At 45.2% G+C, this 20,718-nt stretch overlaps 1 protein-coding gene across 3 annotated transcripts in view; it reads left to right on the forward strand.

Moving 5' to 3' along the window:
* Window positions 1-16,845, forward strand: part of rab3ip (RAB3A interacting protein (rabin3)) — a 42,419-nt gene extending 25,574 nt beyond the window's left edge. For 2 of the 3 annotated variants that reach the window (XM_056276974.1, XM_056276976.1), the window contains 7 exons: window positions 4,995-5,198; window positions 5,300-5,428; window positions 10,377-10,489; window positions 10,662-10,685; window positions 11,707-11,806; window positions 15,158-15,227; window positions 15,403-16,845. In XM_056276974.1, the coding sequence (XP_056132949.1) occupies window positions 4,995-5,198; window positions 5,300-5,428; window positions 10,377-10,489; window positions 10,662-10,685; window positions 11,707-11,806; window positions 15,158-15,227; window positions 15,403-15,485 (723 nt within the window). In that variant the 3' untranslated portion in view covers window positions 15,486-16,845. The remainder of the gene's footprint in view (window positions 1-4,994; window positions 5,199-5,299; window positions 5,429-10,376; window positions 10,490-10,661; window positions 10,686-11,706; window positions 11,807-15,157; window positions 15,228-15,402) is intronic. The other variant, XM_056276975.1, reaches the window with a different exon arrangement.
* The last annotated feature ends 3,873 nt before the right edge of the window (window positions 16,846-20,718 follow it).

Here is a 20,718-nt window from a genome sequence, read left to right on the forward strand (position 1 = left end):
TGATGACTCCTAGTTTGTGCTCCAGTGGATGATGAGAGTCAAACCTTAAGTACTGATCAGTATGTGTTAGTTTACGGTAAACATCAACAATCAAATGTCCCCCATCACCAGACGCAATTTCACAGTGTAAGAAGGCTACCCTGTCATGTTCCACATCCTCCCTGGTGAACTTGATGTAGTGTCCACAGAGTTAATGTGGTCGGTGAAATGTGCTACAGCCTGAGATTAAATTTTAACCCAGGTGTCGTCCACAAATCTGAACCAATGACTAGGTGGTGCCCCTGGATAGGACACCTGCAGTCAGGTGAGACTGAAGAGGTGACGTAGATGATGATGAAACGTTTCTGTCAGTAAACGTTGTGTCCAGATGAACTGATTCACCTTCTGTTATTTCCTTACCTGGCTTATTAAGCATGCATAGAGAGAGAATTAGGTTATACCCAGAGGTGGAAAACCTGGCTTCAGAAAGTAGAAGTAGTAACCATGTATTTGCTTCACCCATGCACTAAACCAGCTGATTCTAATTAGCACAATACTTCAGCCAGGAAGGAGAGCTAATTGGTGAAATCAGCTGGTTTAGTTCATGGGTAGAGCAATACATGGTTAGTACTTCTACTTTCTGAAGCCAGGTTTTCCACCTCTGGTTATACCTTCATCTCTCTCGCTCTCTCTCTGTCTCTCCCTCTCTCTGTCTCTCTCTCTCGCTTTCTTTTTTATCTGTCTGTTTTTTATTGCTGTCTGTCTTGCTTTCTATTAGTCTCTTGTCTCTTGTCATAGGATGACCGTTGGTCATCCTGGCTGGCGTTGGTTCTCCTGGACAGTAATGTTTTGTTTAGTTTGGAGATATATATATATATATATAGAGAGAGAGAGAGAGAGAGAGAGAGAGAGAGAGAGAGAGAGAGAGAGAGAGAGAGAGAGAGAGAGAGAGAGAGAGAGAGAGAGAGAGAGAGAGAGAGAGAGAGAGAGAGAGAGAGAGAGAGAGAGAGAGAGAGAGAGAGAGAGAGAGAGAGAGAGAGAGAGAGAGAGAGAGAGAGAATATCTATATATCTGAGAGAGAGAGAGAGAGAAATATCTATATATCTATATCTATATATGTTAGTTTAAATATATATGTTAAATATATATGTTGCTGGGCGGCACGGTAGTACAGTGGTTAGCGCGGTTGCCTCACAGCAAGAAGGTCCTGGTTTGAGCCCCGGGATAGTCCAACCTTGGTGGGTCGTCTTGGGTCGTCCTCTGTGTGGAGTTTGCATGTTCTCCCCGTGTCTGTGTGGGTTTCCTCCAGGGGCTCCGGTTTCCTCCCACAGGCCAAAGACATGTAGGTCAGGTGAATCAGCCATACTAAGTTGTCTCTAGGTGTGTGTGTGTGTGTGTGTGTGTGTGTGTGTGTGTGGGCCCTGTGATGGTCTGGCGGCCTGTCCAGGGTGTCTCCACACCTGCCGCCCAATGACTGGTGGGATAGGCTCCAGCATCCCTGCGACCCTGAGAGCAGGATAAGTGGTTTGGATAATGGATGGATGGATGTGTATTAGTTAGTATGTCAAGTCAAATCAAATCAATTTTATTTGTATAGCCCAATATCACAAATTACAAATTTGCCTCAGTGGGCTTAACAGCAACACAACATCCTGTCCTTAGACCCTCTCACCGGATAATGAGCATCTCCCTAAAAAAAAACCTTTAACAGGGAGAAACAACAGGAAGAAAGCTAAGGGAGAACAACAGAGGAGGATCTCTCTCCCAAGACAGATAATATGCAATGGATGTTGTGTTTACACAATACAACATTGAAGGAGGATAACAGAATTATAATGGACTTATAAAATGTATTAAGAATATGATGAGCAGGATGCCAAACAGTTTCCAGACGCCATCAGAACAGTCCAGGACCCAAGCCACGTGACCAGCATCATCATCATGTAAAAAAAATTATATAGATTTATAAAAAGAAAATGCGATGAGGGGAATGCCAGCAGCGTCCAAGTGGCGGCCACCATCACCACGGAGACCTGGGAGGAGAACCGACTGCACATGCATGCAAGAGAGACTCGCATGACACCATTCACACACAGAAAAAGAGAAAGGAGAAGACATCATTCAGAGAGAGAAAAGACAGAGAAGAGAACAGTTTGCAATATTCATTAGTCATAATCAATTAAGTCATCAATTTGTCATAATCTATACTCTGTAATCTATACTCGATAATCTATACTCGATAATCTGGTGGGCAGAACAGTGGTTGGTAAATTCATTGAGACAGAAAACCGACCCGCCATCCAGTACAGGTTGTGAAGCACTCAACTTAAAGACAACTAATTGTAAGTTAAGGCAAAAGATGAGTTTTAAATTTGGATTTAAAGGACTCAACAGACTCTGATTGTCTGATGGCAGCAGGCAGGTTATTCCACAAGAACAGGGCCCAATAGGAAAAGGCCCTGCCAGCAGCGGACTTCTTTTAACTTTGGGTACACACAGGAGCCCTGTATTTTGAGAGCGAAGAGCTCGAGATGAAATGTACGGTTTAAGGAGATCAGAAAGGTAAGATGGGGCAAGCCCATTTAGGATTTTATAACTCCGCAGAAGCACCTTGAATTCTGATCTAACATGGATAGGAAGCCAATGAAGGTAGGCAATTATTGGTGTAATATGGTCAAATTTCCTAGATTTAGTTAGGATTCTAGCAGCAGCATTCTGAACCATCTGAAGACTTAGTACTAGAATGTGGCAGACCTGAGAACAGAACATTACAGTAATCAAGTCTGGATGAAACAAATGCATGTATTAGAGTCTCTGCGTCAGCCATGGAGAGAAAAGACCGAATTCTAGCTATGTTACGTAAGTGAAAACAGGCAGTCTTGGTGGTTTCTTTAATGTGCTTATCAAAGGAAAGTATGGGATCAAACGTAACACCAAGATTTTTGGCTGCCACACTTTGTGAAACTACAGAGTTGTCGATTGTTATCGTTACTTGATCAAATTGGTGTCTGTGTCTAGCAGGGCCAATGACCAGCATCTTGGTTTTATCCGAATTTAAAAGCAGAAAGTTAAGTGACATTCAGTTTTTCACAGTAGCCAAGCAGGCCTCTAAATTAGTCACTTTAGTGAGATCATCAGTCCCTATAGGCACATACAGCTGAGTATCATCAGCATAGCAATGGACATTTATTCCATAACTGCGTATAATTTGGCCAAGAGGTGAAATATAAAGACAGAAAAGTAGAGGGCCAAGAACTGAGCCCTGAGGCACACCATATTTAATGTCAGAGAATTTTGATATAATATTATTTTAGCAGACACAATGTGTTCTTCCAGATAAATAGGACTTAAGCCAAGAGAGAGCAAAGCCAGAGACACCAAAGTTACAATTTAATCTATCTAATAGTATAAAGTGATCCTTGGTGTCAAAGGCTGCACTGAGGTCCAGTAGTAGAAGCACAGAAGTGGAATCAGAGTCCATAGCTAGTAAAAGATCGTTCACCACTCTGGTCAGAGCAGTTTCAGTGGAGTGATAGGGCCTGAAAGCCGACTGAAAAGGTTCATATAGATGGTTTTCTTCTATATGGTTTGAAAGTTGTTGATACACAACTCTCTCTAGTACTTTAGAAAAGAATGGAAGAGTAGAGACTGGTCGATAGTTATTAAGAGATGCTGGATCGAGGTGCGGTTTTTTAAGTAGAGGTTTAACCACAGCTGTCTTAAACCTGCTGGGAACAATGCCAGTAGTAAGAGATAAATTAACCATGTCTAGCATTGTAGGTCCCAGGAAAGGCCAGAGTTCTTTAAAAAGTTTTTTCTGGTAAGGGGTCAAGTAGGCAAGCAGTTGGTATAGAAGCTGACACGAACTTAGTCAGAGTATCAAGAGAGATAGTCTCAAAAGCTGTAATAACTGGGACTGTCAGTGACTCATTGTGTAGATATGAATTTAGTATGACAGGATCTGCAGGAGTAGATGGAGTTGAAGAACTAATTTTGTTTAAGATCTCATCAACCTTATTGCAGAAAAAATCCAGAAGTTCATGGGCTGTGAATGGTGAGCAGCCAGTTGATGGCTGCTTTTTAGTAAGTTTAGATACAGTGTCAAAGAGAAATCTGGGGTTATGTTTATGAATATTTATTAAGTGAGAGAGATACGCTGTTTTTGCAGCAGATAAAGCACGCTTGTATTTCAATAAACACTTGTGCCAAGATAGTTAAAACACTTCCAATTTAGATTTTCACCATTTACGTTCCAGTCTCCTGCAGGTTCGCTTAAGAGCACGTGTCTCATCGTTAAACCAGGGTGTAGGCCTCTTTAGTCGCCTAGCTCTGGTAGTGAGAGGTGCAACTGAATTGAGGAGACTAGAGAGGGCCACATTTAAGTCACTAGTGACATGTTCAACAGAGTCATTTACCACAGTGAAAGGAGCCAAGACTTCAGGCTGCTGCTGTCCAAATGCAGCTACAGTGGAGGGACCAATGTGGCGAGTGGCAATTACATCTGTGCTGACATTAACTGGACAGGCCAATAATGCTTCAAATTTGATGAGAAAATGATCAGACACAGCAGATGTGGTTGGCAAGACATTCAGATCAGAAACAGCTATTCCTTTAGATAAAACCAAATCAAGGGTGTTACCACTGCAATGAGTCGACTCTTTAACAAACTGAGTGAACCCAAAAGTATCAACTAGTGCCAGAAAGGCTTTACTTAGAGGATCAGCAGCCTTATTCAGATGAATATTGAAATCACCAAGACTTAGAATCTCATCAGAGTGAGTAACAAGACCTGAGACAAATTCTCCAACTTCTTCAAGAAATAGAGTAACAGCCAGTATGTGTGTTCTTGTAGTTTGGATGTCTTTGTGTTGCACTGCTGTGGGCTGTAGGGAAACCATGTTTCGTTTCATTTCATGTGTGCAAGTGCGTGAAATGAAACAACAAATAAAGTGTTTCTGATTGTGATGATGGACACACACACACACACACTAATCCCTGTCCTCTGTCTCCCCCAGATTGATGTCCTGCAGGCGGAGGTGTTGGCTCTGAAGACGCTGGTCCTCTCCTCTCCCACCTCCCCAGTGGCAGATCTCCCCTCCGCAGGAGTCAAGACTCCCTTCAGGAAAGGCCACGGAAGGAACAAGAGCACATCCTCTGCCATGCTGGGGAGTCAGCCTGAGCCCTCTGCTGCACAGCTCATAGTACGGGACTGTAGAGAGGTACACACAAACACAGACACACACACATGCTCTGACAGAGTCACCTGACATGATACTGTAATGGGTGTGATTGACAGTCGTGACCCCTCCCCCTCTGGCAGGTGGACGGTCAGCTCTTCAGTGAGTTCAAAGCATGGAAGGAGGACCCCATGCTGGACAGAGGCTCTTCTTTCATGAGCAGAGTCTACAGAGAGGACATCTATCCCTGTCTAAACTTCAACAAGACAGAGGTAACCCTGTCCGTCTCTCTATCTGTGTGTCTGTCTGTCTGTGTCCTGCTCTTTATCCCAGTCTGGAGGTCAGGTTGGACTTTAGTAGTAGACACTGGTTGAGTGTTGCTACTGCCGTCTGAGTTAAGTCAATGACTTGTAGCATTCAGCTTATACTGCTGTTGTTGACTCATCGACAAAAATACACTCTCTCTCTCTCTCTGTCACACTCCCTCAATTCAATTCAATTCAAAAGGCTTTATTGGCATGAAAGTTTACAACAGTGTTGCCAAAGCATCAAAAATACAGTTTGAATGGTACACAGTAACACTAATAGTGAACATCAACACAACATTGTAACGATCAATAAAGAAACAATAACACAGCCATAACAATAGAGAAACAGAAGTAGATCAGAAGGTGGAGCCTGGGTGGTGAGACTACAGCTGTCATGTGTTGTGCTGCTTGTCTCTCAGGCTGTCACATGACCTGACATGTCTCACTGCTGCATCTATGAGCTGACACTGTTTTCCCCAAATACATGTTGCATTATGGTCTGGTCAGAGAGTGTGTCCAAGTCATTTCGGTCTGGTCAGAGAGTGTGTCCAAGTCATTTTGTTCTGGTCAGAGAGTGTGTCCTAGTCATTTTGGTCTGGTCAGAGAGTGTGTCCAAGTCATTTTGTTCTGGTCAGAGAGTGTGTCCTAGTCATTTTGGTCTGGTCAGAGAGTGTGTCCAAGTCATTTTGGTCTGGTCAGAGAGTGTGTCCAAGTCATTTTGGTCTGGTCAGAGAGTGTGTCCAAGTCATTTCGGTCTGGTCAGAGAGTGTGTCCAAGTCATTTTGGTCTGGTCAGAGAGTGTGTCCAAGTCATTTTGGTCTGGTCAGAGAGTGTGTCCAAGTCATTTTGGTCTGGTCAGAGAGTGTGTCCAAGTCATTTTGGTCTGGTCAGAGAGTGTGTCCTAGTCATTTTGGTCTGGTCAGAGAGTGTGTCCAAGTCATTTCGGTCTGGTCAGAGAGTGTGTCCAAGTCATTTTGGTCTGGTCAGAGAGTGTGTCCAAGTCATTTTGGTCTGGTAAAAAGAAAAACATAAATATTGAAAAAGAGGCACAAAGTGAACAGGCAGTGGCATCAAACACTACAGGTGGAGCTGCAGAAGGCGTAGTGTTGAGCATCAAACACTACAGGTGGAGCTGCAAAAGGCGTAGTGGTGAGCATAAAACATTACAGGTGTTCATCTTATTTTATTTCTTTGGTATGTACATTGTGTTAACACAACATCCATTGCACGTTGTCCATCTTGGGAGAGAGATCCTCCTCTGTTGCTCTCCCTGAGGTTTCTTCCTATTTTTTCTCCCTGTTGAAAGTTTTTTTTTTTAGGGAGTTGTTCCTCATTTGATGCGAGGGTCTAAGGACAGGATGTTGTGTTGCTGCAAACCCCCTGAAGTGATTTTGTGTTATGTTGGGCTATTTTATTTTGAAATTCTGTTTTTATAAATACTTGTTTCGACCGCTCAATGTTGTTTTTTCCCCTGATACTGTTTTTTGTTTGTTTTTGTTTTTTTTTGTATGAGCTGGATGATAAAGAGATGGTTGTGTTTGGGTATCAGCTGTTGGACTGTAATGTATTCTGAATAAATGTACCTTTTTAAAACCAAAAACATCTCTCTCTGTCGCACTCTCTCACTCACTCCCTCCCCTCTCTCTTTCACTCAATTCAATTCAATTCAGTGATGCTTTATTAGCATGACTGCATTAATGCCAATAAAGCATGTTACTCTCTCTCACGCCCCCCCCCCCCGTTGCACTCTCACTCTCTCTTCTCACTCTCTCTCTCTCTCTCTGCCACTGTCACTCTCGCTCTCACTCTCACTCTCTCTGCACTGCATGCTGGGAGGTTGGGTGTGCGAGGGTGGTGAATGTGAGGTTGGTGTGGAGTTTGAATTGTTTTCTCATGTATTCTTCATGGGTCTTGTGTGCATGATCAGGTCAACTTTACTGATACTTTTTACCGAGTGTTCGGTGGTTTTGTCAGGTTGTATTCAGGAGTGGCGTCCTCCGAGACACCACCTCCGTCCATCCGTCATGGGATTGGGATAGTCCCACCGGAGCCCAGCGTGACGGTGGAGGAGGTTTTGTTGGCCGTAGGAGAGCAAGTTGGTCCTGGCAGTCTGCTGTGTGCTTTCAGGATGAACAAGGCTGTGGTGGTGTTTATGAAGGAGGAGCGTCATGTCAGTGAGATGATGGAGAGGGGTGTAGTTATCAGGGATATCTGTACTACTGTTTCTCCATTGTCGGCTCGCTGTACCAGAATCAGTCGGGTGTTCTGTCGTTTATCTCCAACGAGCTGCTGGAAGATGAGCTGTTGGAAGATGAGCTGCGGAGGTTTGGTAAATTCGCCAGGGCTTTCAGAGCTGTCAGTCTTGGATGTACAGAGCCGAAGGTAAAACATGTCAGTCACTCAGGAGACAAGTGTTTATGTTTTTGGATTCTCCGACACAGAGTTTGGAGAGTTAGACACAGTAATGGCTCGTACATGGTGTATGCTAGTTCGGGGCAGGTGAAATGTTTTGAGTGTGGTGATGTCGGCCATAAGCGGTTCACATGTTTGCACAGACAGCAAACGGAAGCAGACACCACAGATGCTAACATCCCGCCCACCGACAATGTCTCCGAGGCGGGGAGAGGAGAACGGAGTTAGTCGGAGGAACAATCTGTCCCACCGGTTGTAGATGAGGAAATGGGCTCAGCCTATGGCCTCGGAGCCGGGGGCAGAGCTTGCAGAAACACTCGCAACTGAACAGGTGGCTGCATCGACCAGCTCAGTGGGGACTGAGGATGTGCTCAGTGGTGAGGGACAGACTGTGAAGGGTGGAGGTAGGCCTACTGAAGGGAACACTGAGAATATGGAGGAGATTCCCAGTAGCCAGTTGAGGCTGAGGGCATGGATTAGGATTTGGAGTCTGACCGTGTGTCAGCTGGTGAGACATCAAACCGCAGCACAGATCTGTGTTCTCTGGAGGACTAAATGTTTTTTTAGATGAAACTTTTGGGAAGTCAGTAAAAGTAAAAGATTATTTCAGTAATACTGAGAAGTTCATAGGACAGTTGGTCATCTACAGAAGTGGGCTGGTGTTGAGCTGCTTGATGAGAAAAACGGGTTTTCGACTTAACAAACAGCATTGAGAGAGGCAGCAGAGGGGAAAACTGTAAGAAGGAAGAAGTTGTAAAATAAATGATGATCATGCATCACAGGGTGCTTTATTCTTCTGGTTCATGCCGGTTTGTTTCTGTCTCTATCTTTTTCTCTGTTCCTCCCATCTTATGCAGGGGCTCAGAGGGGATCTCTTGAGGTTGTGAAGCAGAAAAATATAGATGTGGTTTTTCTGCAGGGAACTCATAGCGACCAAACTAATGAGATAGACTGGGATCGGAGGTGGGAGGGGTAATTCTTACTCAGCCATGGCACCAACTTCAGTGGGTGGGTGGGGGGGGGGGTAGCAGTGTTACTAACTAAAAGAAGTAACCCTGGGATTTTATGATCTGTGGAGTTAGTTAAGGGGAGGTGTCTGATTGTAAGGGTAGAAACTGAAGGGTGCCTTTTCTGTTTGGTCAGTGTATATGCCCCCGTTCAGGGGCCTGGCAGATCAGCCTTCCTCGATGTTTGGAGGGATGAGCTGCAGAAGTGTGGTCAGGAGCAGCTGATCATAGGCGGGGACTGGAACTGCACCATTGATGAGGAACCACACATTCAGTCACATGGTAGCTTGGGCAGAATAGTTACTCGATTAGACTTGCTGGATGCATGGAGGCTGAGATGCCCCACTGCTAGACATGTGGGTCAGGGTGAGCACTAACAGGATGAGTGCAGCCGGGCTAACTGTTTTAGCGCCCTCTCTCTGAACACAGACACAGGCTGAGTTCACAAGACTCTCTATTGCTAGCTATAGCTAGCTCGCTAACTAGCATGAAGTTGCTAGGCAACTATTTAAAAACAGACCAGCTGACGGACTGATGATGACACAGCCTGATCAAATCAGAGTATTAGATGATGTCATTTATTACCAGAAGCTGAATTGTTTTCTGAAACAGTTTCATTATGTCGAGGACCAGGAGCGGCATTTCTCGACAGGCTTTAGTCACATCTTCACCACGGCAGCAGTTCTGATGTTTCAGATGGTTCTGATGGTTTGGATAGTTCTGATGTTTCGAATAGTTCTGATGGTTTGGATAGTTCTGGTGGTTCTGATGGTTTGGATAGTTCTGATGTTTCGGATAGTTGTGACGGTTTGGATAGTTCTGCTGTTTCGGATGGTTCTGATGTTTCGGATGGTTCTGGTTTTTTGGATAGTTCATATTAACAGAAGATACCATGAGACTGGAAAACAGTGGCTGTCATTGGACTGAATCTTTACAGAGTTAAGAATGCGATGAACTTTTGCTGCCACACAAAGTGAGTTTCTATGGCGATGGACTTTTGCTGCCACACAAAGTGAGTTTTTCCACACACCAGCGGCTGGCTAGTGTGTATTCATGAGGAATTGGGTTGGCTAGTGTGTACTCATGAGGAGTTGGGTTGACTTGTCACTTGACTGGTTGTGTGGCCTTCAGGGAAGACGGCACAGCTTTCTTTTCTGGTTGATGGTTTCAGTCTGCATATCATGTGTCTTGCTCACATTAACAGAATGAAGAGGTTGAGGACGAGGCTGGTCGAGGCTGGAGGACAAGAGTCTTTACGTTCATGATGGTTTCTGTACAGACTTCCATTATAATAACCACCGTCAGTCATTATAATAACCACGTCAGTCATTATAATAACCATGTCAGTCATTCCCCTGTGAGAACTGACTCTCACAATGAATGTTTGACATTTTTGTAGTGTTTTGTTTGTATAATGAAGGTACCAAGTGACTTCTGTTGTGTTGTGTTGTGACTGATTTGTGTTGACCTGTTGTCTTGTGTTGTGTGTCTAGTTGGGCTCGGCCATCTTGGAGGCAGTTGAGCAGAACACTCTGAGTGTAGAACCAGTGGGATTCCAGCCCCTACCTGTAGTCAAGGCCTCGGCAATGGAGTGTGGGGGACCAAAGTATGCACACACACACACACACACACACACACACACACACACACACACACACACACATGAAGTCTCTCTCTGTGCATCTTGGTGTTTTTCATCCAACTTCACTGTTTCATCATCATCCCTCCATCAAGGAGTTTCTCTCTTTCTCTCTCTCTCTTTTCTTTCACTACTTTAGTGATCGAAGGGCTGAGCTGCTGACGTAAGTCTTCACCTTCTCTCTCTCTTTCCTGTCTTTCGGTCTCCACCTTTATCTTTCCATCGGTTTTGTTGCCTCCTGTCTTTCAGATAAACTCAGACTAGACGATGAAAGCATCTCTCATGATGGTCACTTGTGACATCATCAGAGTGTGTTGATCCCCGAGGCTGGACGCCGTGCAGCATGCCGTGCTTGAATTGTGCAGGCTTGTAGGTGGAATGTCTCTGCTATGCCCCTCCCCCACCGTAAAGTTTGACAGCTGCCTGTGTTCTCATTGGTCAGTACTGAGGAGCGGGTCATCACTGTGGTCACGCTACACGATGCAGGACAAAAGCTTGGTAATGTTCGGCCAGCGTTTACTGTATTGTCATGTAACGCTGAGTGAGCCGTGGCGTTTCCAGGGTCCAGAAACCTTCATGATGCTGCGTGTTCGTCTGCCATGTTGACATTGGGTCTTAATCTCACCGATATCATTTAGTCTGAGTTTAACATTCCTGTCTGTCTGTCTGCCCCTTCCTCCTGATGCCTAGTCCTCCTTTTCTGCCCCTCCCTGCTGACACCTAGTCCTCCTTTTCTGCTCCTCCCTCCTGACGCCTAGTCCTCCTTTTCTGACTACGTACTGTTTCCACATCCTTCACTTTAACCAGACTTTCCTTCCTTCCTCTCCTCCCTCCCTCCCTCTCGGTTGCTTTCCTTTGTGCTGCTACAGCATCCTCTTCTGTTGAAGACTTAACCTTTGACCTTTCTCTTCTGTTGTAGAAGGTTCTGGCAGATGGTCTTTACACTGTAGTTTATAGTCTGGCTAGTTTTATTTTATTTCTTAGTTGGTTTATTAAATCTGATATATCAGCCTTTCTCCAACTTGTGGTCCTCATGAAGACTGACTCCTCTCTCTCTCGCTCTGTCTCTCTCTGTCTGTCTGTCTGTCTCTCTCTCTCTCTCTCTCTCTCTCTCTCTCTCTCGCTGTTTCTCGCTCTCTCTCGCTCGCTCTCTGTCTCTCTCTCTGTCACTGTCTCTCTGGTAGGAAATGTGCTCTGAGTGGACAGACCAAAACCTGCAAGCACAGGATCAAGTTTGGAGATTCATCCAACTATTACTATGTGTCTCCTTACTGTAGATACAGGGTGAGTAGACATACATACAATCTAATACCTGTAGTTGTTATTGATGTGATCATAGACACTGAGCGAGTAAAAGCTACTTAACATTTTATTGTACATTCTTTTAGACAGTGGACTGCAGCATTATTCTGGTGGAACCACAGAATTTTTTTACATTTGAATAAACCTTATATCATCTCAACAGAATAATAATAATAATAATAATAATAATAACGAAGACCTCACATGGGCCTACAATGATATCATCAAGAATCCAAAGAAATGTCCCAAATGGCTCACATGGGGAACCACGTACCTGCTCCCAAAGACAGAGGAGACACAGAACCCAAAGAATTACAGACCCATCACCTGCCTACCAACAGTGTACAAGATCATCACCTCCATCATCACAGAGAGGACCTATAGCTTCCTCGACAAAAACAACTTGTTACCAGCAGAACAGAAGGGATGTAAGAAAGGTAGCTATGGATGCAAGGACCAGCTACTCATCAATAAAGCCATATTGCAAGAGGTCAAATCGACGAAAAAGAACTTGTCAACAGCATGGATTGACTACAGAAAGGCATTTGACAGTATGCCACACTCCTGGATAGAGAAGAGTCTCAATATCTACAGAGTCTGCCCAACAACTGTCAAATGCATCACGGGGAGCATGAAGACCTGGAGGACCACCCTGAATCTCCATCATGGAGAGAGGTCGTTGACATCGAGACTGATCAACATCAGAAGCGGAATCTTCCAAGGGGACTCACTATCACCACTGCTCTTTTGCCTTGCACTAGCGCCACTCAGCAATCTACTGAACAACAGCAGCTATGGGTACAAATCACAGAATGGCAAACTGACCCACCTGTTCTACATTGACGACCTCAAGACATTAGCAAGGATGACAATCAGCAGAAGGGTCTACTCACCATTTCAAGACCTTCGGCGACGACATCAAGATGGAATTCGGAATCGACAAGTGTGCCAAAACCACTTTCAAGAAAGGAATACTTACCAAGACTGCAGACTTAGACCTTGACACTGACACCATAATCAAAGCGCTAGACCAAGATAGCACATACAAGTAACTGGGAGTGAACGAAGGACACAGCATACAACACTCAACCATGAAGGAGAAGATCTGGAAAGAGTACCACAGGAGAGTACATATGGTACTAAAGAGCGAACTCAATGCAGCTAACAGAATTGAAGCTATCAACACCCTAGCAATACCTGTAGTGATGTACAGCTTCAACATCATCAATTGGAAACTGAACGACATCAACAGACTAGACACCAAGACAAGAAAGATGCTGACCATGGAGAAGATGCACCACCCGAAAGCAGATGTCGACAGGCTGTACCTACCAAGAGTTTCAGGAGGACGAGGCCTAGTCCAACTCGAACTGAACTTCAAGACTACCACTATCGGGCTGGATGCATACCTGACAAAAACAGATGACCCACTCCTCCGAATAGTAAAACATCAGATCTTCTCCATCAATAAAGAAGCTGCGCAATTCAAGAAAGAGCTTGACGTCCCAGAAACCCCACCAACAGAAAATGAGGTAACTACCATCTACGCCAAACGAGTGAAGCAGAAGGCAAAACACCATGGCCAGCGGCAATTGCAAAAAACCTGGGAGGACAAAGCAATGCACGGGAAGTACCCAAAAAGAATGAAAGACGCAGACGTGGACCAACAAAAGACACACCAGTGGCTGAGGAGCACCGGGCTGAAAGCAGAGACGGAGGGCCTGATAATCGCTGCACAAGACCAGAGCCTGGCAACCATATCCTATCACCATCGCATCATCACAGATGGAACAGACTCAAAATGCAGAATCTGTGGACTGTACGAAGAAACCATCGACCACATTGTGTCAGGCTGCCCGGAACTGGCGAAGACTGAGTACATGTACAGGCATAACAAGACAGCAGCATACCTGCACTGGAAGATCTGCAGGAGTTACAAGATCAAGACCACTGAGAAGTGGTACGAACATCAGCCAAACATGGTCAACGAAAACAATGATGTCACCTTCCTCTGGGACACGCCCATCCACACTGACAGAGAGATAAAAGCCAACAAGCCCGACATCGTTATCAAGGACAGGAAGGAAAAGAGGTGCATGCTCATCGACATGGCAACACCTCCCGAAACAAACACCTCAGTGAAAGTCACAGAGAAGCTGACCAAGTACAAAGACCTGGAGACTGAAGTCAACAGGATCTGGGGCATGAAGACCAGAACAACACCAGTGGTCATCGGAGCTCTAGGACTCATGAAGAAGGGAATGGAAAAGTTCACCAACCGTATCCCAGGAAACATCAACATCCGTGCAGTCCAGAAGATCGGCCTACTCGGAACAGACCACATATTACGACAAGTACTGTCAATCAAGTGACATCTGCCCTATAGCGCCTCAGGTCCATGTGGACCCGGCTCTACAGGATGTAAAACAGGAAACGTGAAAGAAATAATAATAATAATGATAATAAACTTTATATCATCTCAGCAGAATAATAATAATAATAATAATAAACTTTATATCATTTCAACAGAATGATTATAATAATAATAATGATAACAATAATAATACACTTTATAACATCTCAACAGTAATAATGATAATAATAATAAACTTTATATCCTCACAACAGAATGATAATAATAATAATAAACTCTATATCCTCTCAACATAATAATAATAATAACAATAATAATAATAATAATAATACTAGATTAGATAGAGCCACAGGCAGGAACATGGGTGTTTGAGTCTATGAACATGCATCAGGTTGGGGGCGTCGCGGTGGCCCACCTGGTAGAGGGGTACCACATAAGGCTGAGTCCTTACTGCAGTGGCCTGGGTTCGAATCCGGCCCGGGCCCTTTGCTACATGTCTCTCCCCTGTCCCTCCCGTCTCTCTCTCGACTATCTCAATCAAATAAAGGCAGAAAGAAAGGCAGCAGGTGGTTTTATACTACGGATTTAAAGTGAAAGATGGTGTGTTTGATATGAGGAGCAGGTCCTGGTCTGAAAGGCCCACAGGTGTGATTCGTGTTGGGTCTAGTCAGTACCAAGTGATATGAGGAGCAGGTCCTGGTCTGGCTGTGATCCGTGTTGGGTCTAGTCAGTACCAAGTGTGCTCAGTCATACTAACGCTCTTGCCCTGTTCTTTGGCATGCAGGTAGTTGTACATACACACCATTCCCTGACGCGCTGTGATTCTTCCAGGGAATACTTGATCTAGATTTGGTGTGAATTGGAAAAAGAATTGTGTGGGAGTTCTGCCTTTAAAGAATGACATGTTGTGTTGCGCCCCCATGTGGCCATCTTTCTGTGTGTCTGTGTTTCTCCATCAGATTACATCAGTTTGTAATTTCTTCACCTACATCCGATACATCCACCAAGGACTGGTTAAACAGCAAGATGGTATGAGACACACACACACACACACACACGTATGTAGTATACAGTCGAATTCTCTTAGCTTGATGCTTGTGTGTTGATTGGTTTTTAATTATTTAATCTAATGATAAATGTGTGTGTGTGTGTGTGTGTGTGTGTGTGTGTGTGTGTGTGTGTGTGTGTGTGTGTGTGTGTTCAGATGAACAGATGTTTTGGGAAGTGATGCAGCTCAGGAGGGAGATGTCTTTGGCCAGGTTGGGATTCTATAAGGACCAGCTGTGACTGAAGGACAGCTGTGCTCTCCAATCAGATCTGGCCAGAAGCCCTGCCCACCACCTTGCCTCTTATCCACTCATCGGTCAGCCATCGTTTCAGGAAGCCCCTGCTCCGTGTGTGGGTGTGTGTGTGAGAGCGAGAGAGAGAGAGAGACTTCAGATCAGTCAGGGTTTGGATATGGAGAGAGTTGTTTTCGTCAGATGACTGACACCATATCAGATTGGGAGGGTGATCTCAGATATTTTTGACTTCCACTGTAAAATGATTCAAGTGTTTTATCCCAGAATGAAACATCTCTTTTACACCAAGTCTGAATCCTGTTCTGACACAAGATTTACAGCACTGAATACTTCCTGAAAGTTCTGACACAAGATTTACAGCACTGAATACTTCCTGAAAGTTCTGACACAAGATTTATAGCGCTAAATACTTCCTGAAAGGGAGGAATTCCACTTGCAGTCCGCCGAACTGTTCAGTGAAAAGTCCTTTTCCCTAATTGTTGAGGTGGGGATGATTGGCAGCTCCATAGCCAATGACAGAAGACTGTGGAGCTGCTGCCCCCTGCTGGTGACACACTCCTGAACTGCTTCCCCCTGCTGGTGACACACCCGAACTGCTGCCCCCTGCTGGTGAAACACTCCTGAACTGCTGCCCCTGCTGGTGACACATTCCTGAACTGCTGCCCCTGCTGGTGACACATTCCTGAACTGCTGCCCCCTGCTGTTGAACCACTCCTGACCTGCTGCCCCCTGCTGGTGACACACTCCTGAACGCCAACATGTACACATGCTTTTTTCACACACACGTCCCACATGGAGAAATTTTGGGCACTCTTTCGTCTGTATCAGTAGCACAAACCCCCATAAACAAGTCCTGTCTAAACATTTATTTAGTTGAAAAATAGACGGAGCACCACTGAGTCCTCCTCCAAGACAGGTTCTGAAGTCTAAACCACATCCAGGCTGATCTGGTTCTGCTCGAGTCTGTAAACCACATCCAGGCTGGTCTGGCTCAGCTGGCCGGTACGCTTCACAGCTCATCCTGGTGTTTGTTCATCGTGTTGTCTCAGCCAGGTGAAGTGCTGCAGAGTGTCAACAGGGGGCGCTAAACCAGTTTCCTGTCAGTGTAATGCAATGAGCGTTTAAAAGCCGAGATGAGAAGAGGCCCAACAACCAAACATCCCCTGTTTTATCTGTTCTCCTTCCTTCACTGTTTCTGTGTGAACAATCAGACATGTTATGCTGAATTCATTACTGTGAGAATTTACCATTTATTATTATTATTATTATTATTATTATTGATTTGAATGTCTGTTAAAGCTTTATTTGTTTATGGTGAATAAATCCACTGGAGGTTCAATCCACTATGACAAACCTGGAGATGGTCTGTGTGTGTGTGTTGGAGGTATATCACTTATCCAGATGGACCTCTTATCAGAGCCTGTCTATTGAGAGCCCCCCCGCACATGCGCCCCGACCGACCAGAGGAGGCGCTAGTGCAGCGACCAGGACACTTGACCTATACCGGAGAGTACGCGTAGACGTAAGACGTACTCTGCACTCTCTACCATCCTTGACCAGACAGAGCCGCTCAGCAGCTAAGTCACATATAATCAATAACTGTCCTAAACCAAGAACACGGCCTGCACGAAAAAGCGGAAAATCGACCAGGAAAACCGTCAGTTCAGATCTGACTGGACTGATAAGTTTGTTTTATTTTACCGGACCAGGCCAATAAACAGACATGCTTGATGTGCATGCAGACCGTAGCTGTCTGCAAAGCAGATGATCTCAAGCGGCACTTCAACACTATGCATGCTGCCAGTTTTAATGCCAACTACCCTGCAAAATCATCACCGCAACCAAAAAATAGCAAATATAATATCATACAACAGTGGCAGTTCTAGACCAATTTTACTGGAGGGGGGGGCAGGCTGGGACCAGTTGTGCTGTTACAGGGGCACATTTGACCCGGGACAAAAGAGACGAAGAGCATGTTCAAGCTTTCAAAAATGTCAGTTCAGTATAAAAAGTAATAGCGCACAAAAAAACAACAACAACATGAAATACCATGATTGGTATTTGTTTCAGTAACTTACAATTTTATTAAATTACAGTATTGAAAACAAAATAAAACACATTCCTGTTAATTTCAGCTGAAGTTACAGTACATTCTTTGCTGCAACACTTCTTTATGAGGCCCAATGAACAGTACAAGCTCTACTGTACTAGACGGTCTCTGCATCCCAGTCTGTATTTTCCTTTCTAGAATTCCACATCACAGCAAGTGTATTCTGAGGTTTTTGTGATTTTTGACAAAGCGATCAACAAACGAGTCAAGATTCAAAGCCTTTGCCCTCTTAAACTCAATACTTAGTACACCTAAATTGCTCACTCTCTAATTGGTTATGGTGGACCTGAGGTAAGTTTTCACCTGCTTCAGTGTAGAAAAACTCCCCTCACAAGAAGCAGAACTCACTGGGACTACGACTGCTAGTTTAGAGAGTATGAAGAGCTCAAAACCCCACAAAAACAAACACTTCTTTATACGGCTCAGTGAACACTACCAGCTGTACTAGAAGGTCTCTGCATCCCAGTCTGTATTTTCCTTTCTAGAATTTCACGTTATTCATTCATTCATTCATTCATCTTCAGCTGCTTCTCCGGGGTCGGGTTGCGGTGGCAGCAAGCTAAGCAGGGCACTCCAGACGTCTCTCTCCCCAGCAACGCCCTCCAGCTCCTCCTGGGGGATTCCAAGGTGTTCCCAGGCCAGATTGGACATGTAGTCCCTCCAGCGAGTTCTGGGTCTACCCTGAGGTCTCTTCCCAGTTGGCCGTGCCCGCTAAACCTCCAAAGGAAGGCGCCCAGGAGGCATCCTAATCAGATGCCCGAACCACCTCAACTGGCTCCTTTCGATGTGAAGGAGCAGCGGCTCTACTCCGAGCTCCCTCCAGATGTCCGAGCTCCTCACCCTATCTCTAAGGCTGAGCCCAGACACCCTATGGAGGAAACTCATTTCAGCCGCTTGTATCCACGATCTCACCCTTTCGGTCACTACCCAAAGCTCGTGACCATAGGTGAGGGTTGGAACGAAGATTGACTGGTAAATTGAGAGCTTTGCCTCCCGGCTCAGCTCCCTCTTCACCACAACGGTCCGGTACAACGTCCCCATTACTACGCCTGTCAATCTCCCACTCCATTCTATCCTCACTCCTCACTCGTGAACAAGACCCCGAGATACTTGAAGTCCTTCACTTGAGGCAACAACTCATCCCCAAATTTCCCCGAATTTCACATTACACATGTAGCACCCACCCCCTACTCTGTGTCTCTAGACGCCGTGAAAGAGAATAAACTAGGAAGGTGGGGCTACGGGTTTGTATACTAATACTACTCTGAATAAGAGTTAACTATACCCGGCAAAATTATGCTTAATGAAATCAACTTATTATTCAGATGAAATAACTGGACCAGACACCCTCCTTATATAAACAGGTAACGTGTTGAATTTAGGAATGTGAATAAAGTTGTGACAGCAGCAATGCAAGCAGGCGCACAATTATCAATTATGTCAAAGACCCCAAAAAAGAAAACGCAAATAAAGAATAATATGACTCCAGTCAATAGTTGCACAACCAATACCTTTGTGCATCCCAAGTATACCAGTGCTTAGGAGATGGGAAAATTATCTTATATATATATAAATGTGTGTATGTATATATATGTGTGTATGTATATATATATGTGTGTATGTGTATATATATATATATATATATATATATATATATATATGTGTGTGTGTGTGTATATATCTAATTTTAAATAGAATAGAGTGGGAAAGAATTTGTATAAAGCGAGACCAGGATTGTGATAGTAATATTATATCTATTTAGTGGACAATATGACACAAGCTGTGAGTATACCTCCAATAAGGCTAACTATCTATAGCTTTTAAATAGGCTGGGCCTAATGGCTTTAACTGTAAGCAGTACTATAGCAGATACTCTGCTTTAAATGGACCCCTGGGAATGTATTGGCTGTGCTGCAACAGAGGAATTCACATTGTGCTTTAAAACAAGTGCACGTACCTTTGTGGTACAATAATATACCCCCAAGTAAAAACAAAACAAAAAATACCTGTTGCTCAACCTCACAAACGTAATAACAGTGGTGGGCCCACACACTTTATAACACAAATAAAATAACCCGAAAGCCGGCATAAACTAATAAACAGTGCAGGCCTGGTCGCTGCTTGGGTGCGTGGTGACCTGTGCGCTACTTACAATGGGCCCCTTCACTCAACAGAGCCGAATGAGACGGGACTTACCAATGTCCGCGGGTGGTCGTGTGGGACAAGTAGCGCTGCCTTGTGGCCAGGAGAACTCTGTACGCTGCCACGTAGCACAGAGTGGGAACGATGTTGCCAGGGAAACTCTGTTCGAGTCCAGGAGAGCTCTGTACACGCCTGCGTAGCACAGAGTGGGAACGATGTTGCCAGGGAAACTCTGTTCGAGTCCAGGAGAGCGCCGTACGCTGCCACGTAGCACAGAGCGGGAACGATGATGCCAGGGAAACTCTGTTCGAGTCCAGGAGAGCTCCGTACGCTGCCACGTAGCACAGAGCGGGAACGATGATGCCAGGGAAACTGTTCGAGTCCAGGAGAGCTCTGTCCGCGCCCGCGTAGTACAGAGTGGGAACGATATTGCCAGGGAAACTCTGTTCGAGTCCAGGAGAGCGCCGTACGCTGCCACGTAGCACAGAGCGGGAACGATGATGCCAGGGAAACTCTGTTCGAGTCCAGGAGAGCTCCGTACGCTGCCACGTAGCACAGAGCGGGAACGATGATGCCAGGGAAACTGTTCGAGTCCAGGAGAGCTCTGTCCGCGCCCGCGTAGTACAGAGTGGGAACGATATTGCCAGGGAAACTCTGTTCGAGTCCAGGAGAGGTCCGTACGCGCCCACGTAGCACAGAGCGGGAACGATGTTGCCAGGGAGACTCTGTTCGAGTCCAGGAGAACTCTGTACGCGCCCGCGTAGCACAGAGCGGGAACGATGTTGCCAGGGATACTCTGTTCGAGTCCAGGACAGCTCCGTACGCGCCCACGTAGCACAGAGTGGGAACGATGATGCCAGGGAGACTCTGTTCGAGTCCAGGAGACCTCCGTACACTGCCACGTAGCACAGAGCGGGAACGATGTTGCCAGGGAAACTCTGATCGAGTCCAGGAGAGCTCCGTACGC

The sequence above is a fragment of the Lampris incognitus genome, chromosome 3 (genome assembly GCF_029633865.1).
Source record: "Lampris incognitus isolate fLamInc1 chromosome 3, fLamInc1.hap2, whole genome shotgun sequence".
Taxonomy (NCBI): domain Eukaryota; kingdom Metazoa; phylum Chordata; class Actinopteri; order Lampriformes; family Lampridae; genus Lampris; species Lampris incognitus.